Source organism: Mobula birostris, unplaced genomic scaffold, assembly GCF_030028105.1.
Source record: "Mobula birostris isolate sMobBir1 unplaced genomic scaffold, sMobBir1.hap1 scaffold_508, whole genome shotgun sequence".
Classification (NCBI taxonomy): Eukaryota; Metazoa; Chordata; class Chondrichthyes; order Myliobatiformes; family Myliobatidae; genus Mobula; species Mobula birostris.
This window is the reverse complement of record NW_027278227.1, coordinates 238,431-262,628: the sequence shown is the minus strand read 5'-3', so window position 1 is coordinate 262,628 and position 24,198 is coordinate 238,431. Positions and strand designations below refer to the sequence as shown.

Here is a 24,198-nt window from a genome sequence, read left to right as displayed (position 1 = left end):
AGTTTCTTTTCCTGCAGGCATACTCAGCAGATCTATAGAACAGTAACTGTAAGCAGGATCAATGGACAACAGTCTGTGGAAATGTAAATATAAATAAGTAGCAGTAAATAACGAGTGTGAAATAACCTGACATGAAAGCATAACAAGGTAAAGAGTCCTTAAAGTGAGACCATCGGTGTGGGAACAGCAGAAGTAGAATGAGTGTGATTAACCCCTTTGTTCAAGAGCCTGATGGTTGAGGGGTAGTAAGTGTTCTTGAACCTGGTGGTGTGAGTCCTGAGGCTCTTGTACCTTCTACCTGATGGCAGCAGCGAGAAAAGAGCATGGCCTGGGTGGTGAGGATGCTGCTTTTCTACAGCAGTGTTTAATGTCAATGTGCTCGATGGTTGGGAGGGTGTTACCCAGGTACTAGGCCGAATCCACTAGCTTGGTTCTTTCAAGTACTTACCTATCGCATGCATGATCGGGTAGTGTTTAGCACAACACTTGAGAGTTGTGGCAATGAGGCTTCAATCCCCACTGCTGTCTGTATCTTCTCCCTGTGACCATATGGGTTTCCTTCCACAGTCCAAAGGAATATCGCTGGAAGGATTAATTGGTCATTGTAAATTGTCCTGTGGTGAGGCGAGTGTTAAACTGGGAGTTGCTGGGCAGTGTGGCTCGAAGAGCCAAAAGAGCCGATCCTGCACTATGTCTCAACAAAAAAATAAATACGATTCCCTGCATGATCCTGCCTCCTCTACCTCAGTGTACAGGGGAGGAAGGATTTTCTATCCCAGGATGGTTTTCTGTTATCTGGGTGAAACACGGACCTCCAAACCCACACCAAAGCGTTGTGAGGTGTGGAGAGTGAAAACAGAGTGTGGATGGTTTCCTTGGCCAAGCCCTCAGATTGTGTGCAGATCAACAGGCAGGGTATCCATAGTCATTTTTAACTTCTCCCCTTGCTGAGTTTCCCACTGTGTTAAGAGGACCATTATCTCCCAGTCTTGAATTAAAACAAGATGGCATACCTTACTCAATACTACCCTGTGGCTTTGAGGCCCACCAGATTGAAATGCATTGAGAGGCTGGTTGTGATTCTCACAAGCAACCTCAATCCATCAAGACTGCTCCGCACGGAAGATTGATTTTCCTTCCTCCTCCTCCTCCACCTCATTAACTCTGACACCCTTGCTAATAAACTCAGCTTTAAATAGGCCCAATGACAAGTCCTCCACAGCCACCTTTCACAATGCGTGCCAACGGTAAAGTCCCTCACAGGAGGATTCAGCTCTGACCCTCCCTTCGTGCTTCCTGCAGCATGAGACGTGGAAAGAAAGCGATCGCAGTACTGGTGGCACTGCTGCTGATTCTCGCACTGACACTAGGCCTCTACTTCGGGCTCAGGCCGAAGAAGTCACCGCTCCACTCCTACGCCAGAGCAGCAGTCGCCACAGATGCAGCAAAGTGCTCGGAGATCGGCAGGTGAGCTTCTGCCATGGCCTCTTCTGATTCTAACATCTGAACTTTCTAGATTATATGCTGGGAGCAGGGCTGTAACAGCCGGTCACACGTCACTGGTTATATCACGAGAACAGGGAACACAACCTGGTCACACCTCACTGATTATATCACGGGAACAGGGAACACAACCCGATCACTTGTTACTGATTATTTAACGGGAACAGGGAACACAACCAGGTCACATGTCACTGATTATATCTCGGGAACAGGGAACGCAACACGGTCACACGTCACGGATTATATCATGGGAACAGGGAACACAAGCTCGAACACGTCACTGATTATATCACGGGAACAGAGAACACAACCCGATCACACGTCACTGATTATATCACGGGAACAGTGAACACAACACGGTCACACGTCACTGATTATGTCACGGGAACAGGGAACACAACCCGGTTACACCTCACTGATTATATCATGGGAACAGGCAAAACAACCTGGTTACACATTACTGATTGTATGACGGGAACAGGGAACACAACCTGGTCACACGTCACTGATAATATCACGAGAACAAGGAACAGAATCCGGACACACATCACTGATTATATCACGTGAACAGGGAACACAACCCGATCACTTGTTACTGATTATTTAACGGGAACAGGGAACACAACCGGGTCACATGTCACTGATTATATCTCGGGAACAGGGAACGCAACACGGTCACACGTCGCTGTTTATATCACGAGAACAGGGAACACAACCCAGTCACCCGTCACTGATTATATCACGGGAACAGGGAACACAACCTGGTCACACCTCACTGATTATATCACAGGAACAGGGAACAGCATCCGGACACACGTCATTGATTAGATCACAGGAGAAGGGAACACAACCCCTTCACACGTCACTGATTATATCACGGGAAAAGGGAACAGAATCCGGGCAAAGTTCACTGATTATATCACGTGAACAGGGAACACAACCCTGTCACTTGTTACTGATTATTTAACGGGAACAGTGAACACAAACCGGTCACACGTCACTGTTTAGATCTCGGGAACAGGGAACACAACCCGCTCAGACGTCACTGATTATATCACGGGAATATAAACCGGGCACAAGTCACTGATTTTACCAGGGGAACAGGGAACACAACCTGCTCAGACGTCACTGATTAAATCACAAGAACAGGGAACACAACCCGGTCACACGTCACTGATTATATCACGGGAACAGGGAACACAACCCGGTCACACGTCACTGATTATATCACGGGAACAGGAAGCACAACCCGGTCACACGTCAGTGATTATATCACGGGAACAAGGAACACAACCTGGTCACACATCACTCATTATATCACGGGAACAAGGAACACTACCCGGTCACACATCATTGATTATATCACAGGAGCAGGGAACACAACCCCTTCACACGTCACTGATTATATCATGGGAACAGGGAACAGAATCCGGACACACGTCACTGATTATATCACGTGAACAGGGAAAACAACCCGATCACATGTTACTGATTATTTAACGGGAACAGGGAACACAACCCGGTCACACGTCACTGATTATATCTCGGGAACAGGGAACGCAACATGGTCACACGTCACTGATTATATCATGGGAACAGGGAACACAAGCTCGAACACGTCACTGATTATATCACGGGAACAGAGAACACAACCCGATCACACGACACTGATTATATCACGGGAACAGGGAACACAACAAGGTCACACGTCACTGATTATATCATGGGAACAGGGAACACAAGCTGGTCACACGTCACTGATTATACCGCAGGAACAGAGAACACAACCCTATCACACGTCACTGATTATGTCACGGGAACAGTGAACACAACAAGGTCACACGTCACTGATTATATTACTGGAACAAGGAACACAACCGGGTTACACCTCACTGATTATGTCACGAGAAGAGAGAACACAACCCGGTCACACATCACTGATTATATCACGGGAACAGGGAACACAACCCGGTCACACGTCACTGATTATATCACAGGAGAAGGGAACACATCCCCTTCACACGTCACTGATAATATCACGTGAACAGGGAACACAACCCTGTCACTTGTTACTGATTATTTAACGGGAACACGGAACACAACCCGGTCACACGTCACTGTTTAGATCTCGGGAACAGGGAACACAACCTGGTCACACCTCACTGATTATATCACAGGAACAGGGAACAGAATCCGGAAACACGTCACTGATTATATCACGTGAACAGGGAACACAACCCTGTCACTTGTTACTGATTATTTAACGGGAACAGGGAACACAACCCGGTCACACGTCACTGATTATATCACGGGAACAGGGAACACAACCCGGTCACATGACTGATTATATCACGGGAACAGGGAACACAACCTGGTCACACGTCACTGATTATGTCACGGGAACAGAGAACACAACAAGGTCACACTACACAGATTATATTACGGGAACAGGGAACACAACCCGGTTACACCTCACTGATTATGTCACGGGAACAGGGAACACAACCCGGTCACACATCACTGGTTATATTACGGGAACAGGGAACGCAACCTAGTCGCACATCACTGATGATATCACGGGAACAGGGAACAGAATCCGGACACACGTCACTGATTATATCACGGGAACAGGGAACCCAACCTGGTCAGACATCACTGATTATATCACAAGAACAGGGAACACAAACCGTCACACGTCACTGATTATGTCACGTGAACATGGAACACAACCCGGTCACACGTCACTGATTATATCATGGGAAGAGGGAACAGAATCCGGACACACATCACTGATTATATCACGTGAACAGGGAACACAACCCGATCACTTGTTACTGATTATTTAACGGGAACAGGGAACACAACCGGGTCACATGTCACTGATTATATCTCGGGAACAGGGAACACAACACGGTCACACGTCACGGATTATATCATGGGAACAGGAAGCACAAACCGGTCACATGTCATTGATTATATCACGGGAACTGGGAACACAACCCGGTCGATCGTTACTGATTATATCACGGGAACAGGGAACACAACAATGTCACACGTCACTGATTATATCACGGGAACAGGGAACACAACCCGGTCACATGTCACTGATTATATCACGGGAACAGGGAACACAAACTGGTCACATCTCACTGATTATATCACAGCAACAGGGAACAGAATCCTGACACACGTCACTGATTATACCACGGGAGCAGGGAACACAACCTGGTCACACCTAACTGATTATATCACAGGAACAGGGAACACAACCCGGTCACATGTCACTGATTTTTATCACAGAACAGGGAACACAACCTGGTCACACGTCACTGATTATATCACGGGAACAGAGAACACAACAAGGTCAAACATCACTGATTATATCACGGGAACAAGGAACACAGTCTGGTCACATTTCACTGATTATATCACGGGAACTGGGAACACAATCCGCTCAGACATCACTGATTATATCACGGAAACAGGCAACATAACCCAGTCACACGTCACTGATTATATCACGGGAACAGGGAACACAACCCGGTCACATGTCACTGATTTTTATCACAGAACAGGGAACACAACCTGGTCACACGTCACTGATTATATCACGGGTACAGAGAACACAACAAGGTCAAACATCACTGATCATATCATGGGAACAGGGAACACAGTCTGGTCACATTTCACCGATTATATCACGGGAACTGGGAACGCAATCCGCTCAGATGTCACTGATTATATCACGGGAACAGGTAACACAACCCGGTCACACGTCACTGATTATATCTTGGGAATATAAACCGGGCACATGTCACTGATTATACCAGGGGAACAGAGAACACAACCTGCTCAGACGTCACTGATTAAATCACAAGAACAGGGAACACAACCCGGTCACACGTCACTGATTATAATACGGGAACAGGGAACACAACCCGGTTACACCTCACTGATTATGTCACGGGAACAGGGAACACAATTCGGTCACACGTCAGTGGTTATATTACGGGAACACGGAACGCAACCTCGTTGCACATCACTGATGAAATCATGGGAACAGGGAACAGAATCCGGACACACGTCACTGATTATATCACGGGAACAGGGAACACAACATGGTCAGACGTCACTGATTATATCACAAGAACAGGGAACACAACCTGGTCACACGTCACTGATTATATCACGGGAACAGGGAACACAACCCGGTCACACCTCACTGATTATATCACGGGAACAGGGAACACAACCTGGTCTCACGTCACTGATTATATCACGGGAACAGGGAACACAACCTGGTCACATATCACTGATTATATCACGGGAACAGGGAACACAACCTGGTCACACGTCACTGATTATATCACGGAAACAGGGAACACAACCAGGTCACATGTCATTGATTATATCACGGGAACAGGGAACACAACCCGGTCACATGTCACTGATTATATCACGGTAACAGGGAACACAACCTGGTCACACGTCACTGATTATATCACGGGAACACGGAACACAACCTGGTCACATGTCACTGATTATATCACGGGAACACGGAACACAACCCGGTCACACGGCACTGATTCTATCACGGGAACAGGGAACACAACAAGGTCACACGTCACTGATTATTGCACGGGAACAGGAAACACAACCCGGTTACACCTCACTGATTATATCATGGGAACATGGAAAACAACCTGGTTAAACGTCACTGATTATATGACGGGAACAGGGAACACAACCTGGTTACATGTCACTGATTATATTGTGGGAACAGGGAACACAACCCACTCACAGGTCACTGATTATAGCACGAGAACAGGGAACACAATCCGGTCACACATCACTGCTTATATCACGGGAACAGGGAACACAGTCCGGTCACATGTCACTGATTATATCACGGGAACAGGGAACACAACCCGGTCACACGGCACTGATTCAATCACGGGAACAGGGAACACAACCCGGTCACACGTCAGTGGTTATATTACGGGAACAGGGAAGGCAACCTAGTTGCACATCACTGATTATATCACAAGAACAGGGAACACAACCCGGTCACACGTCACTGATTATATCACGGGAACAGGAAGCACAAACCGGTCACACGTCACTAATTATATCACGGGAACAGGGAACACAACAAGGTCACACGTCACTGATTATGGCACGGGAACAGGGGACACAACCCGGTCACACGTCACTGATTATATCGCGGGAACAGGGAACACAACCCACTCACAGCTCACTGATTATAGCACGAGAACAGGGAACACAATCCGGTCACACATCACTGCTTATATCACGGGAACAGGGAACACAGTCCGGTCACACGTCACTGATTATATCATGGGAATATCAACCGGTCACACGTCACTGATTATATCACGAGAACAGGGAACACAACCCGGTCACACGTCACTGATTAAATCACGGGAATAAGGAATACCACACAGTCACACGTCACTGATTCTATCACGTGAACAGGGAACACAACCCGGTCACACGTCAGTGGTTATATTACGTGAACAGCGAAGGCAACCTAGTTGCACATCACTTATGATATCACGGGAACAGGGAACAGAATCCAGACACACGTCACTGATTATATCACGCGAACAGGGAACAGAATCCGGACACACGTCGCTGTTTATATCACGGGAACAGGGAACCCAACCTGGTCAGACGTCACTGATTATATCACAGCAACAGGGAACAGAATCCGGACTCACGTCACTGATTATATCACGGGAGCAGGGAACACAACCTGGTCACTCCTAACTGATTATATCACAGGAACAGGGAACAGAATCCGGACACATGTTACTGATTATATCACGTGAACAGGGAACACAACCCGCTCACTTGTTACTGATTATTTAACGGGAACAGGGAACACAACCGAGTCACACGTCACTGATTACATCACGGGAACAGGGAACACAACCCGGTCACATGTCACTGATTTTTATCACAGAACAGGGAACACAACCTGGTCACACGTCACTGATTATATCACGGGAACAGAGAACACAACAAGGTCAAACTTCACTGATTATATCATGGGAACAGGGAACACAGTCTGGTCACATTTCACTGATTATATCACGGGAACTGGGAACACAATCCGCTCAGACGTCACTGATTATATCACGGGAACAGGTAACACAACCCGGTCACACGTCACTGATTATATCACGGGAACAGGGAACACAACCCGGTCGATCGTTACTGATTATATTACGGGAACACGGAACACAACCCGGACAGAGGTCACTGATTATATCACGGGAACAGGGAACACAACAATGTCACACGTCACTGATTATATCACGAGAACAGGGAACACAACCCGGTCACACGTCACTGATTAAATCACGGGAATAAGGAATACCACCCAGTCACACGTCACTGATTCTATCACGTGAACAGGGAACACAACCCGGTCACAAGTCAGTGGTTATATTACGGGAACAGGGAAGGCAACCTAGTTGCACATCACTTATGATATCACGGGAACAGGGAACAGGATCCGGACACACGTCACTGATTATATCACGCGAACAGGGAACAGAATCCGGACACACGTCGCTGTTTATATCACGGGAACAGGGAACACAACCCGGTCACATGTCACTAATTATGTCACGGGAACAGGGAACACAACCCGGTCACACGTCACTGATCATATCACGGGAACAGGGAACACAACCCGGTCGATCGTTACTGATTATATCACGGGAACACGGAACACAACCCGGACAGAGGTCACTGATTATATCACGGGAACAGGGAACACAACAATGTCACACGTCACTGATTATATCACGGGAACAGGGAACACAACCTGGTCATATGTAACTGATTATATCACGGGAACAGGGAACACAACCTGGTCACAGGTCACTGATTATATCATGGGAACAGGGAACACAACCAGGTCACATGTCGCTGATTATATCACGGGAACAGGGAACACAACCCGGTCACATGTCACTGATTATATCGCGGGAACAGGGAACACAACCCACTCACAGGTCACTGATTATATCACGGGAACAGGGAACACATCCTGGTCACACGGCACTGATTCTATCACGGGAACAGGGAACACAACCCGGTCACACATCAGTGGTTATATTACGGGAACAGGGAAGGCAACCTAGTTGCACATCACTGATGAAATCACGGGAACAGGGAACAGAATCCGGACATACGTCACTGATTATATCACGGGAACAGGGAACACAACCTGGTCTGACGTCACTGATTATATCACAAGAACAGGGAACACAACCCGGTCACACGTCACTGATTATATCACGGGAACAGGAAGCACAAACCGGTCACACGTCACTGATTATATCACAGGAACAGGGAACACAACCCGGTCACATGTCACTGATTATATCACGGGAACAGGGAACACAACCCGGTCACACGTCACTGATTATATCGCGGGAACAGGTAACACAACCCACTCACAGGTCACTGATTACAGCACCAGAACAGGGAACACAATCCGGTCACACATCACTGCTTATATCACGGGAACAGGGAACACAGTCCGGTCACATGTCACTGATTATATCACGGGAACAGGGAACACAACCCGGTCACACGGCACTGATACTATCACGGGAACAGGGAACACAACCCGGTCACACGTCAGTGGTTATATTACGGGAACAGGGAAGGCAACCTAGTTGCACATCACTGAAGAAATCACGGGAACAGGGAACAGAATCTGGACACACGTCACTGATTATATCACGGGAACAGGGAACCCAACCTGGTCAGACGTCACTGATTATATCACAGCAACAGGGAACAGAATCCGGACACACGTCACTGATTATATCACGGAAGCAGGGAACACAACCTGGTCACACCTAACTGATTATATCACAGGAACAGGGAACAGAATCCGGACACATGTCACTGATTATATCACGTGAACAGGGAACACAACCCGCTCACTTGTTACTGATTATTTAACGGGAACAGGGAACACAACCCAGTCACACGTCACTGATTATATCACGGGAACACGGAACACAACCCGGACAGAGGTCACTGATTATATCACGGGAACAGGGAACACAACAATGTCACACGTCACTGATTATATCATGGGAACAGGGAACACAACCTGGTCATATGTAACTGATTATATCACGGGAACAGGAAACACAACCTGGTCACACGTCACTGATTATATCATGGGAACAGGGAACACAACCAGGTCACATGTCACTGATTATATCACGGGAACAGGGAACACAACCCGGTCACATGTCACTGATTATATCACGGTAACAGGGAACACAACCTGGTCACACGTCACTGATTATATCACGGGAACAGGGAACACAACCCAGTCACATGTCACTGATTATATCACGGGAACAGGGAACACAACCCAGTCACACGTCACTGATTATATCGCGGGAACAGGGAACACAACCCACTCACAGGTCACTGATTATATTACGGGAACAGGGAACACATCCCGGTCACACGGCACTGATTCAATCACGGGAACAGGGAACACAACCCGGTCACACATCAGTGGTTATATTACGGGAACAGGGAAGGCAACCTAGTTGCACATCACTGATGAAATCACGGGAACAGGGAACAGAATCCGGACACACGTCACTGATTATATCACGGGAACAGGGAACACAACCTGGTCAGACGTCACTGATTATATCACAAGAACAGGGAACGCAACCCGGTCACATGTCACTGATTATATCACGGGAACAGGGAACACAACCCGGTCACACGTCACTGATTATATCGCGGGAACAGGTAACACAACCCACTCACAGGTCACTGATTACAGCACGAGAACAGGGAACACCATCCGGTCACACATCACTGCTTATATCACGGGAACAGGGAACACAACCTGGTCACACGTCACTGATTATATCACGGGAACAGAGAACACAACAAGGTCAAACATCACTGATTATATCATGGGAACAGGGAACACAGTCTGGTCACATTTCACTGATTATATCACGGGAACTGGGAACACAATCCGCTCAACGTCACTGATTATATCACGGGAAAAGGTAACACAACCCGGTCACACGTCACTGATTATATCACGGGAACAGGGAACACAACCCGGTCACACGTCACTGATCATATCACGGGAACAGGGAACACAACCCGGTCGATCATTACTGATTATATTACGGGAACACGGAACACAACCCGGACAGAGGTCACTGATTATATCACGGGAACAGGGAACACAACAATGTCACACGTCACTGATTATATCACGGGAACAGGGAACACAACCCGGTCACATGTCACTGATTATATCACAGGAACAGGGAACACAACCTGGTCACATCTCACTGATTATATCACAGCAACAGGGAACAGAATCCGGACACACGTCACTGATTATACCACGGGAGCAGGGAAGACAACTTGCTCACAGCTAACTGATTATATCACAGGAACAGGGAACAGAATGCGGACACATGTCACTGATTATATCACGTGAACAGGGAACACAACCCGCTCACTTGTTACTGATTATTTAACGGGAACAGGGAACACAACCCGGTCACACGTCACTGATTATATCACGGGAACAGAGAACACAACAAGGTCAAACATCACTGATTATATCATGGGAACAGGGAACACAGTCTGGTCACATTTCACTGATTATATCACGGGAACTGGGAACACAATCCGCTCAGACGTCACTGATTATATCACGAGAACAGGTAACACAACCCGGTCACACGTCACTGATTATATCTTGGGAATATAAACCGGGCACATGTCACTGATTATACCAGGGGAACAGGGAACACAACCTGCTCAGACGTCACTGATTAAATCACAAGAACAGGGAACACAACCCGGTCACACGTCACTGATTATATTACGGGAACAGGGAACACAACCCGGTCACACGTCACTGGTTATATTACGGGAACACGGAACGCAACCTAGTCGCACATCACTGATGATATCATGGGAACAGGGAACACAACCTGGTCAGACGTCACTGATTAGATCACAAGAACAGGGAACACAACCTGGTCACACGTCACTGATTATATCACGGGAACAGGGAACACAACCCGGTCACACCTCACTGATTATATCATGGGAACAGGGAACACAACCCGGACAGAGGTCACTGATTATATCACGGGAACAGGGAACACAACAATGTCACACGTCACTGATTATATCACGGGAACAGGGAACACAACCTGGTCACACGTCACTGATTATATCATGGGAACAGGGAACACAACCTGGTCTCACGTCACTGATTATATCACGGGAACAGGGAACACAACCTGGTCACATGTCACTGATTATATCACGGGAACAGGGAACACAACCTGGTCACACGTCACTGATTATATCACGGGAACAGGGAACACAACCTGGTCAGACGTCACTGATTATATCACGGGAACAGAGAACACAACCTGGTCACATGTCACTGATTATATCGCGGGAACAGGGAACACAACCCACTCACAGGTCACTGATTATATCACGGGAACAGGGAACACATCCCGGTCACACGGCACTGATTCTATCACGGGAACAGGGAACACAACCCGGTCACACATCAGTGGTTATATTATGGGAACAGGGAAGGCAACCTAGTTGCACATCACTGATGAAATCACGGGAACAGGGAACAGAATCCGGACACACGTCACTGATTATATCACGGGAACAGGGAACACAACCTGGTCACACCTAACTGATTATATCACAGGAACAGGGAACTGAATCCGGACACATGTCACTGATTATATCACGTGAACAGGGAACACAACCCGCTCACTTGTTACTGATTTTTTAACGGGAACAGGGAACACAACCCAGTCACACGTCACTGATTATATCACGGGAACCGGGAACACAACCCGGTCACACGTCACTGATTTTTATCACAGAACAGGGAACACAAACTGGTCACACGTCACTGATTATATCACGGGAACAGAGAACACAACAAGGTCAAACATCACTGATTATATCATGGGAACAGGGAACACAGTCTGGTCACATTTCACTGATTATATCACGGGAACTGGGAACACAATCCGCTCAGACGTCACTGATTATATCACGGGAACAGGTAACACAACCCGGTCACACGTCACTGATTATATCACGGGAACAGGGAAGACAACCTGGTCTCACGTCACTGATTATATCACGGGAACAGGAAGCACAACCCGGTCACACGTCACTGATTATATCACGGGAACAGGGAACACAACCTGGTCACACGTCACTGATTATATCGCGGGAACAGGTAACACAACCCACTCACAGGTCACTGATTACAGCACGAGAACAGGGAACACAATCCGGTCACACGTCAGTGGTTATATTACGGGAACAGGGAAGGCAACCTAGTTCAACATTATTGAAGAAATCACGGGAACAGGGAACAGAATCCGGACACACGTCACTGATTATATCACGGGAACAGGGAACCCAACCTGGTCAGACGTCACTGATTATATCACAGCAACAGGGAACAGAATCCGGACACACGTCACTGATTATATAACGGGAGCAGGGAACACAACCTGGTCACACCTAACTGATTATATCACAGGAACAGGGAACTGAATCCGGACACATGTCACTGATTATATCACGTGAACAGGGAACACAACCCGCTCACTTGTTACTGATTATTTAACGGGAACAGGGAACACAACCCAGTCACACGTCACTGATTATATCACGGGAACCGGGAACACAACCCGGTCACACGTCACTGATTTTTATCACAGAACAGGGAACACAAACTGGTCACACGTCACTGATTATATCACGGGAACAGAGAACACAACAAGGTCAAACATCACTGATTATATCATGGGAACAGGGAACACAGTCTGGTCACATTTCACTGATTATATCACGGGAACTGGGAACACAATCCGCTCAGACGTCACTGATTATATCACGGGAACAGGTAACACAACCCGGTCACACGTCACTGATTATATCACGGGAACAGGGAAGACAACCTGGTCTCACGTCACTGATTATATCACGGGAACAGGGAACACAACCTGGTCACATGTCACTGATTATATCACGGGAACAGGGAACACAACCCGGTCACACGTCACTGATTATATCACGGGAACAGGGAACACAACCAGGTCACATGTCACTGATTATATCACGGGAACAGGGAACACAACCCGGTCACATGTCACTGATTATATCACGGTAACAGGGAACACAACCTGGTCACACGTCACTGATTATATCACGGGAACAGTGAACACAACCCGGTCACACGTCACTGATTATATCGCGGGAACAGGGAACACAACCAGGTCACATGTCACTGATTATATCACGGGAACAGGGAACACAACCCGGTCACATGTCACTGATTATATCACGGTAACAGGGAACACAACCTGGTCACACGTCACTGATTATATCGCGGGAACAGGGAACACAACCCACTCACAGGTCACTGATTATATCACAAGAACAGGGAACACAACCCGGTCACACGTCACTGATTATATCACGGGAACAGGGAACACAACCTGGTCACATGTCACTGATTATATCGCGGGAACAGGGAACACAACCCACTCACAGGTCACTGATTATATCACGGGAACAGGGAACACATCCCGGTCACACGGCACTGATTCTATCACGGGAACAGGGAACACAACCCGGTCACACATCAGTGGTTATATTATGGGAACAGGGAACACAACCTGGTCAGACGTCACTGATTATATCACAAGAACAGGGAACACAACCCGGTCACACTTCACTGATTATAGCACGGGAACAGGGAACACAACCTGGTCAGACGTCACTGATTATATCACAAGAACAGGGAACACAACCCGGTCACACTTCACTGATTATATCACGGGAACAGGAAGCACAACCCGGTCACTCGTCACTGATTATATCACGGGAACAGGGAACACAACCTGGTCACACGTCACTGATTATATCACGGGAACAGGTAACACAACCCACTCACAGGTCACTGATTACAGCACGAGAACAGGGAACACAATCCGGTCACACGTCAGTGGCTATATTACGGGAACAGGGAAGGCAACCTAGTTGCACATTATTGAAGAAATCACGGGAACAGGGAACAGAATCCGGACACACGTCACTGATTATATCACGGGAACAGGGAACCCAACCTGGTCAGACGTCACTGATTATATCACAGCAACAGGGAACAGAATCCGGACACACGTCACTGATTATATAACGGGAGCAGGGAACACAACCTGGTCACACCTAACTGATTATATCACAGGAACAGGGAACTGAATCAGGACACATGTCACTGATTATATCACGTGAACAGGGAACACAACCCGCTCACTTGTTACTGATTATTTAACGGGAACAGGGAACACAACCCAGTCACACGTCACTGATTATATCACGGGAACCGGGAACACAACCCGGTCACACGTCACTGATTTTTATCACAGAACAGGGAACACAAACTGGTCACACGTCACTGATTATATCACGGGAACAGAGAACACAACAAGGTCAAACATCACTGATTATATCATGGGAACAGGGAACACAGTCTGGTCACATTTCACTGATTATATCACGGGAACTGGGAACACAATCCGCTCAGACGTCACTGATTATATCACGGGAACAGGTAACACAACCCGGTCACACGTCACTGATTGTATCACGGGAACAGGGAAGACAACCTGGTCTCACGTCACTGATTATATCACGGGAACAGGGAACACAACGTGGTCACATGTCACTGATTATATCACGGGAACAGAGAACACAACCCGGTCACACGTCACTGATTATATCACGGGAACAGGGAACACAACCAGGTCACATGTCACTGATTATATCACGGGAACAGGGAACACAACCCGGTCACATGTCACTGATTATATCACGGTAACAGGGAACACAACCTGGTCACACGTCACTGATTATATCACAGGAACAGTGAACACAACCCGGTCACACGTCACTGATTATATCGCGGGAACAGGGAACACAACCAGGTCACATGTCACTGATTATATCACGGGAACAGGGAACACAACCCGGTCACATGTCACTGATTATATCACGGTAACAGGGAACACAACCTGGTCACACGTCACTGATTATATCACGGGAACAGTGAACACAACCCGGTCACACGTCACTGATTATATCGCGGGAACAGGGAACACAACTCACTCACAGGTCACTGATTATATCACAAGAACAGGGAACACAACCCGGTCACACGTCACTGATTATATCACGGGAACAGGAAGCACAAACCGGTCACCCGTCACTGATTATATCGCGGGAACAGGGAACACAACCCACTCACAGGTCACTGATTATAGCACGAGAACAGGGAACACAATCCGGTCACACATCACTGATTATATCACGAGAACAGGGAACACAACCCGGTCACACGTCACTGATTAAATCACGGGAATAAGGAATACCACCAAGTCACACGTCACTGATTCTATCACGTGAACAGGGAACACAACCCGGTCACAAGTCAGTGGTTATATTACGGGACCAGGGAAGGCAACCTAGTTGCACATCACTTATGATATCACGGGAACAGGGAACAGGATCCGGACACACGTCACTGATTATATCACGCGAACAGGGAACAGAATCCGGACACACGTCGCTGTTTATATCACGGGAACAGGGAACACAACCCGGTCACATGTCACTAATTATGTCACGGGAACAGGGAAAACAACCCGGTCACACGTCACTGATCATATCACGGGAACAGGGAACACAACCCGGTCGATCGTTACTGATTATATCACGGGAACACGGAACACAACCCGGACAGAGGTCACTGATTATATCACGGGAACAGGGAACACAACAATGTCAGACGGCACTGATTATATCACGGGAACAGGGAACACAACCCGGTCACATGTCACTGATTATATCACGGGAACAGGGAACACAACCCGGTCACATGTCACTGATTACATCGCGGGAACAGGGAACACAACCCACTCACAGGTCACTGATTATATCACGGGAACAGGGAACACAACCCGGTCACACGGCACTGATCCTATCATGGGAACAGGGAACACAACCCGGTCACACGTCAGTGGTTATATTACGGGAACAGGGAACACAACCCGGTTACACCTCACTGATTATATCATGGGAACAGGGAAAACAACCTGGTTACACGTCACTGATTATATCACGGGAACAGGGAACACAACCTTGTCACATGTCACTGATTATATCACGGGAACAGGGAACACAACCCGGTCACACGTCACTGATTATATCGTGGGAACAGGGAATACAACCCTCTCACAGGTCACTGATTATAGCACGAGAACAGGGAACACAATCCGGTCACACGGCACTGATTCTATCACGGGAACAGGGAACACAACCCGGACACACGTCAGTGGTAATATTACGGGAACAGGGAAGGCAACCCAGTTGCACATCACTGATGAAATCACGGGAACAGGGAACAGAATCCGGACACACGTCACTGATTATATCACGGGAACAGGGAACCCAACCTGGTCAGACGTCACTGATTATATCACAAGAACAGGGAACACAACCCGGTCACACGTCACTGATTATATCACGGGAACAGGAAGCACAAACCGGTCACACGTCACTGATTATATCACGGGAACAGGGAACACTACAAGGTCACACGTCACTGATTATGGCACGGGAACAATGGACACAACCCAGTCACACGTCACTGATTATATCGCGGGAACAGGGAACACAACCCACTCACAGGTCACTGATTATAGCACGAGAACAGGGAACACAATCCGGTCACACATCACTGCTTATATCACGGGAACAGGGAACACAACCCGGTCACACGTCCCTGATTATATCATGGGAATATCAACCGGTCACACGTCACTGATTCTATCACGTGAACAGGGAACACAACCCGGTCACAAGTCAGTGGTTATATTACGGGAACAGGGAAGGCAACCTAGTTGCACATCACTTATGATATCACGGGAACAGGGAACAGGATCCAGACACACGTCACTGATTATGTCACGCGAACAGGGAACAGAATCCGGACACACGTCGCTGTTTATATCACGGGAACAGGGAACACAACCCGGTCACATGTCACTAATTATGTCACGGGAACAGGGAACACAACCCGGTCACACGTCACTGATCATATCACGGGAACAGGGAACACAACCCGGTCGATCGTTACTGATTATATCACGGGAACACGGAACACAACCCGGACAGAGGTCACTGATTATATCACGGGAACAGGGAACACAACAATGTCACACGGCACTGATTATATCACGGGAACAGGAAACACAACCCGGTCACATGTCACTGATTATATCACGGGAACAGGGAACACAACCTGGTCACATCTCACTGATTATATCACAGCAACAGGGAACAGAATCCGGACACACGTCACTGATTATACCACGGGAGCAGGGAACACAACCTGGTCACACCTAACTGTTTATATCACAGGAACAGGGAACAGAATCTGGACACATGTCACTGATTATATCACGTGAACAGGGAACACAACCCGCTCACTTGTCACTGATTATTTAACGGGAACAGGGAACACAACCCGGTCACACGTCACTGATTATATCACGGGAACAGGGAATACAACCTGGTCACACGTCACTGAATATATCACGGGAACAGAGAACACAACAAGGTCAAACATCACTGATTATATCATGGAAACAGGGAACACAGTCTGGTCACATTTCACTGATTATATCACGGGAACTGGGAACACAATCCGCTCAGACGTCACTGATTATATCACGGGAACAGGTAACACAACCCGGTCACACGTCACTGATTATATCTTGGGAATATAAACCGGGCACATGTCACTGATTATACCAGGGGAACAGGGAACACAACCTGCTCAGACGTCACTGATTAAATCACAAGAACAGGGAACACAACCCGGTCACACGTCACTGATTATATTACGGGAACAGGGAACGCAACCCGGTTACACCTCACTGATTATGTCACGGGAACAGGGAACAGAATCCGGACACACTTCACTGATTATATCACGGGAACAGGGAACACAACCTGGTCAGACGTCAGTGATTGTATCATAGCAATATAACCCGGTGACATGTCTATGATTATATCACGGGAACAGGGAACAGAACCTGGTCACACGTCACTGATTATATCACGGGAACAGGGAACAGAACCTGGTCACACGTCACTGATTATATCACGGGAACAGGGAGCACAACCCGGTCACACGTCACTGATTATATCACGGGAACAGGGAACACAACCATTCATAGGTCACTGATTATAGCACGAGAACAGGGAACACAACCCAGTCACACGTCACTGATTATATCATGGGAATATAAACAGGTCACACATCACTGATTCTATCACGGGAACAGGGAACACAACCCGGTCACTCGTCAGTGGTTATATTACGGGAACAGGGAAGGCAACCTAGTTGCACATCACTGTTGATATCACGGGAACAGGGAACAGAATCCGGACACAGGTCACTGATTATATCACTGGAACAGGGAACCCAACCTGGTCAGACGTCACTGATTATATCACAAGAATAGGGAACACAACCCGGTCACACGTCACTGATTATATCACGGGAACAGGAAGCACAAACCGGTCACACGTCACTGATTATATCACGGGAACAGGGAACACCACAAGGTCACACGTCACTGATTATGGCACGGGAACAGGGAACACAACCCGGTCACACGTCACTGGTTATATTACAGGAACAGGGAACGCAACCCGGTCGCTCGTTACTGATTATATCACGGGAACATGGAACACAACCCGGACAGAGGTCACTGATTATATCACGGGAACAGGGAACACAACAATGTCACACGTCACTGATTATATCACGGGAACAGGGAACACAACCCGGTCACATGTCACTGATTATATCACCGGAACAGGGAACACAACCTGGTCACATCTCACTGATTATATCACAGCAACAGGGAACAGAATCCGGACACACGTTACTGATTATATCACGGGAACAGGGAACACAACCTGGTCACACCTCACTGATTATATCACAGGAACAGGGAACAGAATCCGGACACACGTCACTGATTATATCACGTGAACAGGGAACACTACCCGCTCACTTGTTACTGATTATTTAACGGGAACAGGGAACACAACCTGGTCAAAAGTCACTGATTTTTATCACGGGAACAGGGAACACAACCCGGTCACATGTCACTGATTATATCACGGGAACAGGGAACACAACCCGGTCACATGTCACTGATTATATCACGGTAACAGGGAACACAACCTAGTCACACGTCACTGATTATATTACGGGAACAGGGAACACAACCTGGTTAAACCTCACTGATTATGTCACGGGAACAGGGAACACAACCCGGTCACACGTCACTGATTATATCATGGGAACAGAGAACACAACCCGGTTACACCTCACTGATTATGTCACGAGAACAGGGAACACAACCCGGTCACACATCACTGATTATATCACGGGAACAGGGAACACTACCCGGTCACACGTCATTGATTCGACCACAGGAGAACGGAACACAACCCCTTCACACGTCACTGATTATATCACGGGAACAGGGAACAGAATCCGGGCAAAGTTCACTCATTATATCACCTGAACACGGAACAGAACCCTGTCACTTGTTACTGATTATTTAACGGGAACAGGGAACACAACCCGGTCACACGTCACTGATCATATCACGGGAATAGGGAACACAACCTGGTCACATGTCACTGATTAAATCACAAGAACAGGGAACACAACCCGGTCACACGTCACTGATTATATCACGGGAACAGGGAACACAACCCGGTCGCTCGTTATTGATTATATCACGGGAACAGGGAACACAACCCGGACAGAGGTCACTGATTATATCACGGGAACAGGGAACACAACAATGTCACACGTCACTGATTATATCACGGGAACAGGGAACACAACCCGGTCACATGTCACTGATTATATCACGTGAACAGGGAACACAACCCGGTCTCTCGTCACTGGTTATATTACGGGAACAGGGAACGCAACCTAGTCGCACATCACTGATGATATCATGGGAACAGGGAACAGAATCCGGACACATGTCACTGATTATATCATGTGAACAGGGAACACAACCCGCTCACTTGTTACTGATTATTTAACGGGAACAGGGAACACAACCCAGTCACACGTCACTGATTATATCACGGGAACACGGAACACAACCCGGACAGAGGTCACTGATTATATCACGGGAACAGGGAACACAACAATGTCACACGTCACTGATTATATCACGGGAACAGGGAACACAACCTGGTCATATGTAACTGATCATATCACGGGAACAGGGAACACAACCTGGTCACACGTCACTGATTATATCATGGGAACAGGGAACACAACCAGGTCACATGTCACTGATTATATCACGGGAACAGGGAACACAACCCGGTCACATGTCACTGATTATATCACGGTAACAGGGAACACAACCTGGTCACACGTCACTGATTATATCACGGGAACAGGGAACACAACCCGGTCACATGTCACTGATTATATCACGGGAACAGGGAACACAACCCGGTCACACGTCACTGATTATATCGCGGGAACAGGGAACACAACCCACTCACAGGTCACTGATTATATCACGGGAACAGGGAACACATCCCGGTCACACGGCACTGATTCTATCACGGGAACAGGGAACACAACCCGGTCACACATCAGTGGTTATATTACGGGAACAGGGAAGGCAACCTAGTTGCACATCACTGATGAAATCACGGGAACAGGGAACAGAATCCGGACACACGTCACTGATTATATCACGGGAACAGGGAACACAACCTGGTCAGACGTCACTGATTATATCACAAGAACAGGGAACGCAACCCGGTCACACGTCACTGATTATATCACGGGAACAGGAAGCACGAACCGGTCACACGTCACTGATTATATCACCGGAACAAGGAACACAACCCGGTCACATGTCACTGATTATATCACGGGAACAGGGAACACAACCCGGTCACACGTCACTGATTATATCGCGGGAACAGGTAACACAACCCACTCACAGGTCACTGATTACAGCACCAGAACAGGGAACACAATCCGGTCACACATCACTGCTTATATCACGGGAACAGGGAACACAGTCCGGTCACATGTCACTGATTATATCACGGGAACAGGGAACACAACCCGGTCACACGGCACTGATTCTATCACGGGAACAGGGAACACAACCCGGTCACACGTCAGTGGTTATATTACGGGAACAGGGAAGGCAACCTAGTTGCACATCACTGAAGAAATCACGGGAACAGGGAACAGAATCTGGACACACGTCACTGATTATACCACGGGAACAGGGAACCCAACCTGGTCAGACGTCACTGATTATATCACAGCAACAGGGAACAGAATCCGGACACACGTCACTGATTATATCACGGAAGCAGGGAACACAACCTGGTCACACCTAACTGATTATATCACAGGAACAGGGAACAGAATCCGGACACATGTCACTGATTATATCACGTGAACAGGGAACACAACCCGCTCACTTGTTACTGATTATTTAACGGGAACAGGGAACACAACCCAGTCACACGTCACTGATTATATCACGGGAACAGGGAACACAACCCGGTCAAATGTCACTGATTATATCACGGGAACAGGGAACACAACCCGGTCACACGGCACTGATTCTATCACGGGAACAGGGAACACAACCCGGTCACACGTCAGTGGTTATATTACGGGAACAGGGAAGGCAACCTAGTTGCACATCACTGAAGAAATCACGGGAACAGGGAACAGAATCCGGACACACGCCACTGATTATATCACGGGAACAGGGAACCCAACCTGGTCAGACGTCACTGATTATATCACAGCAACAGGGAACAGAATCCGGACACACGTAACTGATTATATCACGGAAGCAGGGAACACAACCTGGTCACACCTAACTGATTATATCACAGGAACAGGGAACAGAATCCGGATACATGTCACTGATTATATCATGTGAACAGGGAACACAACCCGCTCACTTGTTACTGATTATTTAACGGGAACAGGGAACACAACCCGGTCACATGTCACTGATTATATCACGGGAACAGGGAACACAACCCGGTCACATGTCACTGATTTTTATCACAGAACAGGGAACACAAGCTGGTCACACGTCACTGATTATATCACGGGAACAGAGAACACAACCATTCATAGGTCACTGATTATAGCACGAGAACAGGGAACACAACCCAGTCACACGTCACTGATTATATCATGGGAATATAAACAGGTCACACATCACTGATTCTATCACGGGAACAGGGAACACAACCCGGTCACTCGTCAGTGGTTCTATTACGGGAACAGGGAGGGCAACCTAGTTGCACATCACTGTTGATATCACGGGAACAGGGAAAAGAATCCGGACACAGGTCACTGATTATATCACTGGAACAGGGAACCCAACCTGGTCAGTCGTCACTGATTATATCACAAGAACAGGGAACACAACCCGGTCACACGTCACTGATTATATCACGGGAACAGGAAGCACAAACCGGTCACACGTCACTGATTATATCACGGGAACAGGGAACACCACAAGGTCACACGTCACTGATTATGGCACGGGAACAGGGAACACAACCCGGTCACACGTCACTGGTTATATTACGGGAACAGGGAACGCAACCCGGTCGCTCGTTACTGATTATATCACGGGAACACGGAACACAACCCGGACAGAGGTCACTGATTATATCACGGGAACAGGGAACACAACAATGTCACACGTTACTAATTATATCACGGGAACAGGGAACACAACCCGGTCACATGTCACTGATTATATCACGGGAACAGGGAACACAACCTGGTCACATCTCACTGATTATATCACAGCAACAGGGAACAGAATCCGGACACACGTTACTGATTATATCACGGGAACAGGGAACACAACCTAGTCAAACCTCACTGATTATATCACAGGAACAGGGAACAGAATCCGGACACACGTCACTGATTATATCACGTGAACAGGGAACACTACCCGCTCACTTGTTACTGATTATTTAACGGGAACAGGGAACACAACCCGGTCAAAAGTCACTGATTTTTATCACAGAACAGGGAACACAACCTAGTCACACGTCACTGATTATATCACGGGAACAGAGAACACAACAAGGTCACAATTCACTGATGATATTACGGGAACAGGAAACACAACCTGGTTAAACCTCACTGATTATGTCACGGGAACAGGGAACACAACCCGGTCACCCGTCACTGATTATATCATGGGAACAGAGAAAACAACCCGGTTACACCTCACTGATTATGTCACGAGAACAGGGAACACAACCCGGTCACACATCACTGATTATATCACGGGAACAGGGAACACTACCCAGTCACACGTCATTGATTCGATCACAGGAGAACGGAACACAACCCCTTCACACGTCACTGATTATATCACGGGAACAGGGAACAGA

At 47.6% G+C, this 24,198-nt stretch overlaps 1 protein-coding gene across 1 annotated transcript in view; it reads left to right on the top strand.

Annotated features, from left to right (window-relative positions):
• The window catches only part of LOC140193340 (glutathione hydrolase 1 proenzyme-like), a gene marked incomplete at its 3' end in the record, with an annotated part of 245,683 nt that overhangs the window by 18,442 nt on the left and 203,043 nt on the right, over positions 1-24,198 (top strand). The window contains exon 2 of the mRNA XM_072250662.1: positions 1,303-1,467. Coding sequence (XP_072106763.1) covers positions 1,304-1,467 — 164 coding nt within the window. The remainder of the gene's footprint in view (positions 1-1,302; positions 1,468-24,198) is intronic.